The 12,160-nt window shown below is 44.1% G+C and overlaps 1 protein-coding gene across 3 annotated transcripts in view; it reads left to right on the top strand.

Annotated features, from left to right (window-relative positions):
• DPP6 (dipeptidyl peptidase like 6) overlaps positions 1-12,160 on the top strand; it is a 1,451,270-nt gene that overhangs the window by 1,340,172 nt on the left and 98,938 nt on the right. For all 3 annotated transcript variants that reach the window (XM_073629963.1, XM_073629965.1, XM_073629964.1), the window contains exons 15-16: positions 6,327-6,374; positions 10,706-10,824. In XM_073629963.1, coding sequence (XP_073486064.1) covers positions 6,327-6,374; positions 10,706-10,824 — 167 coding nt within the window. The remainder of the gene's footprint in view (positions 1-6,326; positions 6,375-10,705; positions 10,825-12,160) is intronic.

The raw sequence follows: 12,160 nt of genomic DNA, 5'->3' as shown, positions 1-12,160 counted from the left end.
TATGAGCATTATGTGTTAGCAAACCCCCCCATTAAAAAAATGACCAGTAATCTTCAAACTTACCCCCTAAGAATAAATTCCCCCTCCTCCCAGGACAAATCTGCCCCCTGCTGAAATTGTCCCTCCCAGCACAAATCTTTGCCCCCCATCACACCTCCCAGCTCAAATCCTCTCTCTCTACAAATCCCCCAAGCACAAATCACCCCCCTAGCCAAAAAAAATCACTCCTCCTAGCACAAATCCTCTACCCCTCTGAATACACATCCTCTCTCCCCCACTCCAAATCCCCCCTCCCAGCACAAATCTCCCCACCTCCCGCCTAGCCCAACCCCCCCACCCCATTTTCCCCTCTTGGCACAAATACCCCCCCCCCCAATCATCCATGCTACTAGCACAAACCTCCCCCATAAAAATGTTCCCTCCTAGCACAAACCCCTCTATGATATCAATTGTTTTAGCATAAATCTTCTCCCCCCCAATGCAAATCCCCCCAAATCAACTTTCCAAGCACACACACTCAAATTTCCGCTCCTAGAACAATTCTTACCCCCTGTTGCCCCCCAAATTCCTCCACCCAACACAAATCCCCTCCCCCATCTCCTCAATGTGCTCCCCCACCTCACCTGATGCCACAGTGCCCAGGACAGCCACCCTTCCTGCCCACCCCTTGTCTTAGCCCTGAGTTAAAGTGGTAGTAAACTGCCGAACCCCCCCACCACCAAAAAAACCCTGCAAGGCAATAGCATTATGTGCTAGTATGCATTGCAAACTAGCACTTTATGAAATACTTACCTTGGAACAAAGCTCCCGCAGCTCGCCCAGTCACCTCTGAGGGGGCTGACATGTTCCCTCTGCGTTTCTTCCAGGTTCGCGGGCTCCAGCACTGTGAGTGGCTGGAGTCACGATGACGTACTGCAGTCCTCCTTTCATGCAAGTTCCGGCACGAGCTGCTGGACCTTCAGCGCGCATGCGCCGCTGACGTCAGTGGCAGCATGTAGGGTGAGTATCTCTTAAACCGTGCAGGTTTAGGAGATATTCATTTTACCTACAGGTAAGCTGTATTATAGGTTTACCTGTAGGTAAAAATGACCAAGCGGGCAATACAACCACTTTAAAAGAGAAGTAGCATCAGACCGATGCTGCAGCTGTCCCCCACCGTCTCTGTACTGAGAACCGAGCCACCGAACACCGCTGACGCCTCGGTTCTCACAGGTCCCCAAGAGGAAAGCTGCTGTAATTTAGTAAAGACAAATAGGCTGTTCACTTAGCAAGAGAATGTACCCATAGACTAGTGAATAAGATTAAGTTTTGCTGCCTTCTGTCATCCAATTAGGTGCAAGTAATTTTTTTCTGCTTATTTATAATTGGGTATTCTTTGCAAAGTGAATTTTCAGCACATTCACTAAATGAAGCTAAGTATAATTTTCCTTGGAAAGTGAACAGCCTCTTTGCCTTTACGAAATCAAGCCCATTGTGTCTAAAAATGTCCCTTTTTTTAAATTGCTGTAAGTATTTTGACTGTTAAAGTGACACTGTCAATCACATAAAGAAATCCCAATAGAGCTTTCCTACAATAGAAGATGGATATTTAACTCTCCAGCGCTCCATGTCTCCTACCTTCACTCTATTACAGCACTGCAACCTCTGTCGGACACCTAAGCATTTAACACTTCTAGGAGTGTCCAATGTCTGTATCCCCCACCTTGCACCATGGCTACTTCTTTTGACCCCTATGTCACTGCTATGTCTTGTAGTGACATAAGAGTGGGAGGAAGACACCATGTCGCACAGCAAGGGACAAAGAAATCTGACACTTCCGCAAGTGTTGAATGCTGACATATCTGATGAAGCCTACAGCCCTGGAATGGAATGAAGGTAAGAGACATGCAATAGAAGAACTCTTATGCCGCGTACACACGAGCGGAATTTCCGACAGAAAGAGTCCGATGGGAGCTTTTCATCGTATATTTCGACCGTGTGTATGCCCCATCTGACCTTTTCCGTCAAAAATTCAGATGGAATTATATAGAGAACATGTTCTATATTCTTCGGACAGAACAAATTATTATCGGAAAAAACGCTCGTCTGTATGCTGTTCCAACGCACCAATAACGACGCATGCTCTGAAGCAAGTACGAAACGGAAGCTATTGGCTACTGGTTATTGAACTTCCATTTTCTAGTCCCGTCGTACGTGTTGTATGTCACCGCGTTCTGGACAGTCGGAATTTGGTGTGACCGTGTGTATGCAAGACAGCTTGAGTGGAATTCCGTCGGAACTCCATCGGAAAAACCTTAGGAGTTTATTCCGACGGCAAAACCGGTCGTGTGTACAGGGCATTATACTCACATCTCTGGCAGTCATTGGGCTTTATTTACTAAAACTGGAGAGTGCAAAATTTGGTGCAGCTCTGCATAGAAACCAATCAGCTTCCTGTTTTTTTTGTTAAAGCCTAATTGAACAAGCTGAAGTTAGAAGCTACCAGAGCTGCAACCCCAATGACTGCCAGATAGGTGAGTATAAGAGTTCTTCTATTGCCTGGAAACTACATTTGGATTTCTTTATGTAACTGAAAGGGTCACTTTAAATAGCAGTCTTAAAGGGGTTGTAAACCCTCATAGTTTTTCACCTTAATGAATTCTATGCATTAAGGTGAAAAACCTTTTTTAGTGCTGCAGCCCCCAGCCTCCCCCCCTGTTTTACTTACCTGGATGCTGTCATCCTCTGTCTAGAAATGAGCACACTATCTGTAGCTGGTGTCTCATGTCCCGATTGGATAGATTGATAGCAGCGCAGCCATTGGCCTTCATGCTGCTGTCAATCAAATCCAAATTACATGGCGCCCGGGGGGCGGGGCCGAGTTCTGCATTCTGTGTGAATGGACACAGATGTGGGACTTGGGAATGCGCCCGCACGGGTGTCCACCAAGCAGAGCACTTCTCCAACGTGAACACCCGATGCAGGGAGGAGCCACTCCATGGGACCCCAGAAGATGAGGTTCAGGGCCACTCTGTGCAAAACGAACTGCACAGAGGAGGTAAGTATAACATGTTTGTTATTTAAAGAAAAAAAAACAGGGCTTACAACCCCTTTAACACTTATTAATGTTCATGTGAGTATGTGTGGGCAAAATCTAAAAAAACATATTTAGCACCGTTCCCCAATACATTTTCTCATTTTTTTTTTGTCTCTTTAAAAGTGCTGCAAATACTGAAAAAACCTATTGATTCTTCCAGAAATGTAGTAAAATCCTAACATCTGTAGCAAGCAGACAACACTGCACCGCTGCACTGAAATCCTAAGCAGTGTTGTACGCCATCAGGGTCGGTGCTAGACTATTTTGCGCCCTAGGCAAGACCAGCCACTTGCACCCCCCCCCCAAAAAAAAAAAATTGTATACACAGCCCCCCTTCCTACACATAATGCTCCCCCTTTAACCTTACACTCCCCTCCCTGTATACACTCCCCCCTTTAATGCTACACCCCCTTCCTGCACACACTGCCCCCCTATAATATTACATCAACTTCCTGCACACACTTCCCCCCTTTAATGCTACACCACCTTTAACCCTACACCCCCTTCCTATACACTCTGCCCCCCTTTAACCCTACACCCCCTTCCTGTACACACTGCCCCCCTTTAATGCCATACCCCCTTCCTCATACACTTCCCCCCTTTAATGCTACACCACCTTTAACCCTACACCCCTTTCCTATACAAACTGCCCCCCTTTAACCCTACACCTCCTTCCTGTACACACTGCCCCCCCTTCCTGCACACACTGCCCCCTTTGACCCCACACCCCCCTTCTTGTACACACTGCCTCCCTTCCTGCACACACTGCCTCTTTTAACCCTACACCCCCTTCTTGTACGCACTGCCCCCCTTCCTGCACACACTGCCCCCCTTTAACCCTACACCCCCCTTCTTGTACACACTGCCCCCCTTCCTGCACATACTGCCCCCCTTTAACCCTACACCCCCCTTCTCGTACACACTGCACCCCTTTAACCCCACACCCGCACTGCCCTGTATAGACTATACCCCCCTGTGATGTCTGTTGCCCCCTCATAGAACTGACCTGAGCTGCCTTGCAAGACACAGCAAGCAGTGTATGGTTGGAATACCTGGTCTGTCAGTCCCGCCACCCGTCTCAGTGCTTTCACAGTTCCACCTGACAGCAGAGTTTGTCCACCTGCTCCTACAGCCTCCGGTTCTCACACTGCAGGTCGGTGACAGCCCAGGAGAGGGGCCCCACCAAGCGCAGCATGTCCTCCAGCTGCCTCTTCATCCTGTGCCTGAACTCCTTCACCTCAGCTTGCAGCCCCTGCACAGTCCCCTGTAGAGGACATTCCCTCTCCTCCTCTGGTACACGCCTGCAGACCTGCCACACAGACATCTCTACCCCAAGCTCCATGGAGGCTGGTGATGACAGGCGGCAATCAGGGCTTTGGGCTGACTTCAGCTTCAGTGAGCCATCATCCAGTGACTGACCTTGTTCGGTGCCGGGATCTCAGCTCACTTCAGCTGTGTGCAAGTACACTGGTGTGTGCGGGGGAGGGACAGCGGCTCTAAAGGTGACATCCACACAGGAGAGGAATATGGCACTGGCTATGGCTACACCCTAGGTAGCAGTGCGCCCTAGGCAGCTGCCTAGTTCGCCTAGTGGTAGCACCGGCCCTGTATGCCATGCGCTGCCCACCCCTGCTGTTTGTCCTTTTTCTGCTATTTGAGTGCAACAGAAGCAATGTTGTTAGCTCACTACAGTAAGTTAGGAGTTGACTGTATTTCTATTTGGTCTCCAGATTTTCTATGCAACAGATACTTATTGAAATCCTTCTCAGTACTATTCTGAACATATATTATGAACAAAACGGTTGGATACATTTATTTTTTCTGATCCTATTATTGCGTGTTGCCTCTCTCAATTCATCTAAGCGGTGTTTGGACACCACCACCTGTTTGGGACTCTCTATTGGTCCTCAGATTCTCTATGCAAACAGATACTTATTGAGGTCTTTCTCGGTATTATTCTGAATGTAATGTGATCTGAACAAACGGTTGAATACATCTGTTCTTTGCCATTTTAACATTTTTTTGTGATCTAAACTAGCGCTGCACTATATATACCCTGACTGTATTTCTGGCAAGAACATTGGAATTTTTTGGTACACACAGGGAGGTGCTGAATGATTCTCTTTAGATTTTGCCAACATACTTACGTTAAGCTCAGAAAAATCTACATTTCAATATAAGTATGTAATAATTAGTTTGTGATTTAGACTGTGGCCAGCCATCATGCAAGTTGCATTGGCTCTGGGTGGGATTCACAGACTCATCAGACCCTCCACAGCATAAACTGGAAATACAAGCATGATGAGGCGGAAGTAAGGTTGTCTGCTTAAATTGGATTAATTGGGACCATTGTTGAAGCATTTCACCCCTTCCCCCTCAGCAGGACTTAAAGCTGTTCTCCGAGTATGATCTTAACTACATACTTACATTGGCCCATTTAGGATAATGTCACTATGCATGTTTCATACCTGATGTGGCAGCAAACAATCACTATAGTAGTCAGCACTACTACAGTAATAGCCCCTATCTTCTCACTCGGCACCTCTGCCATTCACACAACGCCTTTCATTTTTTCAATGAGGTGGGGTGGTGATGTCACAATTTGCACCTCATCCAATTAGGGAATGTCTTACGTTCATCAAAAAAAATACAAGGAGTTTTGTGACCCTATGGTCAGTATGCAGTTGGGCAGCCGCTTGGCACAAGACATGGAAGATAGCGGCTAACACTGGAGTAGTGCCGGCTACTACAGTAATTGTCAGCTTCCTCAGTACCCTCGGGTATGAGATATGTGTACATACATAATGCCAAGCTGGACCACTGTACCTATGAAATGAATATCATACCTGGAGTTCAGCTTTAATAATAGGATTGCCAATAGGCCAATAACTATTGATCTAAGTTGTCCATGGACTAAATTCTAGACTGGAAATAAATGGCATACGCAATTAATCAGCAGTTATGACAGCCCACAAAATATACAAAAGAAACGGGGAAGATGTTTGCCATGTTGCATTAAGTAATCATCTTTTAAGATATTTTAGATGAAAAGTGTACATTATTTTCAGAGGACTGGGTTTATCATTTGGGGTTTGGGGTGTAATTGAACAGTTCAAAGTCACTGTGGTTTCCTCTTCAGCAATGCCACCTTTAATGTTTCTGTCATTTCATTCAGCTACCTGCTGCTGCTTTGTATATGAGGTCTAAATTCTCTATTCCTTTTCTAATCTGTATCTTTAATTTCATGTAGCTACTTCCTCAGCACAGAAGATGGCCCTACAAGGAGACACTTATATAGGTAAACAAGCCTTGACTAAGTATACCCTCTACTGTAGTGTTTAGATTTAAAGTAATTGTAAATGTATTGTTTTTTTTTTATAACAAACATGTTATACTTATATACTTACCTGTTCTGTGCAATTATTTTGCAAAGAGCAGCCATGATCTTCCTATTCTGGTGTCCTCCGCCAGTGCTCCTGGCTCCTCCCCCTGCCGCTTGCTATGGGGGCCCTCATGCGGGCTGGATCCAAAGCTGCTCTCTGTAGGGTTGATTACTAAAGGCAAATAGACTGTGCACTTTGCAAAGTGCAGTTGCACTCTTTAAAAGCAGTTGCTTCAAAGCTTAGTAAATGAGCAGAAGCGCTACTAACTTCCATCATCCAATCATGTGCAAGCAAAAATGCAGTTGTTTTATTTTCCTTGCACGTGGTTGGGTATTTGCCTTTAGTAAATCAATCCAAATGTGTCCATAGACACAAAGAGTGCCACTCAGCCCCACCCCACCCCCGCTCTCTACTCACTGACTGTGATTGACAACAGCAAGAGCCAATGGCTCCTGCTGCTGTCTCCATGTCCAGTGGGGCACAGCACTGGATCGAGATCGGGCTCAGGTGAGTATAAGAGGGGGCTGGGAGGGGAGCTGCACACAGAAGGTTTTTTTTACCTTAATGCAGAGAATGCATTAAGGTATAAAAATGTTCTGCCTTCATGACCACTTTAAAATGTCTGCTTATGCAGACTATTGCCATTGATACAAATGATTATAGGCAATCTGCCATCAACTCACTATAATGCAGTGTGGAACTTCATATGTGTATTGAGTGGCTTTAGGTTAGGATTAAGCAATGGAAGGTTTGCTTTTTAACAGCTTATTGATTTAGATGTCTAACGTATATGAAGCTGTTTAGTACCTGTCAGAATGAGGTGTTGTGTCCTGTGCGTAGTTCCAGCTGTACTGCTGCTGAATATATGCTTAAAGTTTATGTAAACCCAAGAACAATAATATATTATTTTGTAGCTTACTAGTTTTTTTAAGGCATTTTTTTTTCCTTTTTTGATGCTGCTACTAACACATTTCTGTCCTAGGGTGATAACGCTCACTATCTTTACTTTATCTGTGGAGGGAACAGCACTGTCATTCTGAGAGAGCAAGTGTGTTAGGACTACAGTGCACATCTCATTCTCTATGGCTCCATAATATAGGGGGTGTTATGTTGTCCATAGGGAGTGCTGGGAACAATTTTAACCGATAAGAGTGCAGTATCAGCTCTCATTATACCTGGTAGGATCAACAAGCACTTGTTTTGAACTTAATGAACAGATGTAAAAAAACTCTTTCAATAGTAAATTTAACAGACCAAAAGTGATCAAATAGGAGAAGTTAACCGCCATGCCGCGTACTCACAATGGGATTTTCCGACAACAAAGCCGTGGATTTTTTTCCGAAGGATGTTGGCTCAAACTTGTCTTGCGTACACACAGTCACACAAATATTGGGCAAAAATTTTGAACGTGAGAACGTGGTGACTTACAACACGTACGACGAGCCGAGAAAGAGGAAGTTCAATAACCAGTGCATCTCCTTCTGCTTGATTCAGAGCATGCGTGAACTTTTGTGCGACGGACTTGTGTACACACGCTCGGACTTTCCGACAACAAGTTTTGTTGGCGGAAAATTTGAGAACTTGCTCTCAAACATTTGTTGGCGGAAATTCCTACAGCAAATGTTCGATGGAACATACACACGGTCGGACTTTCCGACAACAAGCTCGCATTGAACATTTCCCGTCGGAAAATCCGACCACGTGTACGCGGAATTAGAGTTTACATACACTTTACGACTTATATTAATACATACATTAATAATTCTTTTTTTTGTTCAACCAATGGGTTGAAAAAAATAAATAAAAAAAAAAGAGCCAAATCCTCCCGCTGTGCTATTGTATTCTACCTTCCCCGTCGGCAGAATACAATGATCAGTGTTGCTGCTTGTAGCCAGCGGCACTGATCATTTGGAAAAAACCCAACAGGCTTGTTGTACATAAGTTGATCGAAAGATTTGCTCATGTGTACTGAATTACCCAGCCAAGACAAAGACTATACGTATTGTACAAGCCATACATAATGTAACTACTGTCCTATAGCTCCCTCTAAAGATGTCCATGTGCAGTAAATGACAGTTTCCCAAATCGCCTGTCTTTGGTTGGAAAAGGAACTGGACATTTAATGTACAGGGGACACCAGCAGACCCTGCTGACCAAGGCTTGCCAGGAAAACCTTGTCCATTTTCCATTAGCAAGGTGCCCCTGAAGGGGTCTGAAGCACACCTAGTTTGCTTATTTCCATAGGCTAAACACAAATTATACTCTGTCCAACACTTTGTATAGAGGAAAGATCCAGATAACTGAGAAAGATTGGATTTTACCTGCATGCCAATACCCCTCTAATACATTTGGTCATCTTTACCTTGCCCCCCAGGGCATTATCCAATAGGGGCCTTAGGGTAAATGAACCCTGCATAATGACAATTTGATCATCAAGCAGCTTATGTCCTTTTTACACCTGATGACGTCCTCTACAGATGACCTGGTGTGTGATGAGAGCTTTAAAGTAAGAACTTGGGATTTCCAGGAAAACTTACCTTCTTTTTTGCTAAGGACTCCTTTAGGCTGGGTTCACACTAGCTGCAGGTGGTCTGGTGCGTCCCTGTTTTTCGACTCAGATGCGGATCAGGTCCAAATTCGCACCTGAAACAGACCAGAAGACACACAAGACCTTTTTCCAGTGCAGACCGCGGCCCCCCGGAGCTGTGTGAACCAGCTTCATTGAGAGCTGGGCACACTCTCCTGTCATGCGAATTGGATGTGGAGAAACCCGCATCCAATTCGCATCATTCCCCGCATCCAATTCACATCAGTGTGAACCCAGCTTGAAATGATAGCATACAAGTCGGTTCAACCAGTAGTTCCATTTTGGTCTGCTAGCCGCAGATTTGATGCCTTCTGTTGGCAATTCTGAAATGAACTCATATAAATCTACTAACACACAGCAGACTGGATTGCCAAACAAACAGAGTAAGCACTGGCCTATGCGCCCCACACCGTTTAAGGGCCCCGCGACAATGGATCAAAATAATATTGATTTGGTCTTGGTCCAAAAACAATTAACAAATATTACAATGAAGCTTTCCTAGATTGTTTATAAAGGATAGAAACAAAATATTAACTCAAAGAAATGAAAACGTCACATTAAAAACTCTATAGAGAAAATACCGTATTAATGTAACATATCCAATAAAAATTTTAAGTACCGTTACATAGACCATAGACATTAGGTTCACATTACAGTTAGTCTCCTAAAAGCTCATCTTCTTTCAGCTGTCAGTTTGTAAAAGAATTTTAGTGCAACCTTCGTACGAGTAATGTACAATAATGATGGTCATTACTACTTAGTTCAATGCTATCCCACTGGAGCATACACACGAGAAACCTCCAGAAACCTGCGAGGGGCCCAAGGTTTTGACTGTTTAGGGACCTCCACAGAGTTTAATCCGGCTTTGAGCAGACAGTCAAGGGTGACACAATCCCACAGTTGGACTTCCCATAACTTACAATAATCAGAGGAATGCAGTAGAGTCATAAGACTTTGTTTCCTATAACCTCTGATACAGAGTATAAGACTTTGTATGTGATTTAGCCTGCCAGTTTTCAACCAAAGCTTTTGACTGGAGGAAGTTTTTAACTGGCAGATAGATTACAATGACCTCCTCAGAGAGCAGGCATGGAGGAAGTGGGAATTACAAGGCTAATGGTCAAAGATCGTGTCCATATATTTTGCCAGTTGGGTTTTGCCAAGTTTTTGGTGTGCTAAAGGGAGCCTAAAGGTTAAATATATTTTTAAATAACTTAATCTAACAAACCATCACTCCCCGATCCCCATGCTTACTAAACCTACTTGCACTTACCTTAGATGGGCATATGCAGCCAACTTCATCTTGGCCAACTTTATATTGGCCATATCAATCTGCCCTCATTGCTGCCAGGGACCTGTTTCTGCCTTGGATGCAAATGCATAAGATCCCCACAGGCATAAAACAAGTTCAATAAGGACGGGCAAGACATGATATACTGTACATATCTCTGGGTTGAAGTAAGCTGAGCGTTAAACAAACCTGGGATAATCTGTATACATTTTTACTGATTTTATGATGAAGGGTAAGAGTGCGCTAATCGGGTGCTTTGCTACACAATGGTGAGCATTTTAATGATCATAAATTTAAACTGGACTATGAAAAGGGAAATGTACTGTACAAGAGATAGATATACTTTACTAATTATATTTTCCTTGCAGCACGAACACCAATGGGAGCTTCAACAGGCAATGCATCTCGTGCCTACTGATTGAAAACTGTACTTATGTCAGTGCTTCCTTCAGTCACACTCTGGAGTACTTCTTACTGAAATGTGAAGGTATTATAGCCAGTACAATTCGTTAACTTGTCTTCTGAAATGATACATGGCGCTATACATGATCAAGTGGTGAGCCATAAAAAGGTAATGCGAGGAAAAGCACATTAAAGCAAGAATATGGGCCATTTTATTTTATTATTGAAGAACCAGTAAACATATTCAAATAAGACACTCAAAATGGGCCTACACATTCTGTGCCGCTGATATTATAAAAAGGATTTTATGCCCCTTACTGCGAAAGGTAATTGCAATAGAAGACCGCTTAGATTTCAATGACCCAGTAAAATCAGAAAGTTAGGAACTCTTGTATTATTTATTGCGTTTGTTTTACAAACTGTAACAAATATGTTCTTTTGTGAGCAAATTGCAATCCTCGGTGTTCCCCCATTTTCATCTTGCAGTGAGCCTGTGAACAACATCAACCAATAATAATGTTCTGATCACTTACTGATAATGGGCTGGCTATAATGTTGAAATGTGTGCAGGCAACCTATTGGTATTTAAAGCTGACTGTATTAATAATTAGAAATTATGATCCCAGCAACAGCCAGTTATGCCCTATAAGCACGATCACACATTCCAACAACAAAAACCATCTGATTTTTTCCGACGGATGTTGGCTCAAACTTGTCTTGCATACACACGGTCACACAAAGTTGGTTGGAAATTCCGAACGTCAAGAACGCGGTGATGTACAACACGTACGACGAGCTGAGAAAAATGAAGTTCAATAGCCAGTGCGGCTCTTCTGCTTGATTCTGAGCATGCGTGGAACTTTGTGCGTCGGAATTGTCTACACACAATCGGAATTTATGCAAACGGATTTTGTTGTCGGAAAATTTTCGAACCTGCTCTCAAACCTTGTGTGTCAGAAATTCCGATGGAAAAAGTCAGATGGAGCCTACACATGGTCGGAATTTCTGACAACAAGCTCCGATCGCACATTTTCCGATCGTGTGTACAGGGCATAAGTTTTCCTGAAAATTAGGAACATCGACTTACCTAGGTAGGGTAGGTATCTTGACATTAGTCTCTTGTAATCTCTCCACATTGCTCAGACTGAGAGAGGGGGGCAGCATCTATGACCAATCAGGTGTGCTGCTAGTAAGAGGAGGAGAGATGACCTCATCTCTTGCTGCGCCGTCAGTGTTCAACCACAGGTTGCCGGAAAGTGGTAATGAAGCTCTGTTTCTTAAAGAGAAAATGACACCTTGCCCATTGGTTCCCTCCCCAACCCATCTATACTCACCTTGGCAGGACTTCCCCATGTGACCGCCTACTGTGTAACAGAAGTTGGGTTTAGCAGCCAATTACTAAACCTAAATACTGTCACATG

The sequence above is a fragment of the Aquarana catesbeiana genome, linkage group LG05 (genome assembly GCF_042186555.1).
Source record: "Aquarana catesbeiana isolate 2022-GZ linkage group LG05, ASM4218655v1, whole genome shotgun sequence".
Classification (NCBI taxonomy): Eukaryota; Metazoa; Chordata; class Amphibia; order Anura; family Ranidae; genus Aquarana; species Aquarana catesbeiana.
Note: the sequence above shows the minus strand (reverse complement) of the source record. Positions and strands in the feature narration are given on the sequence as shown.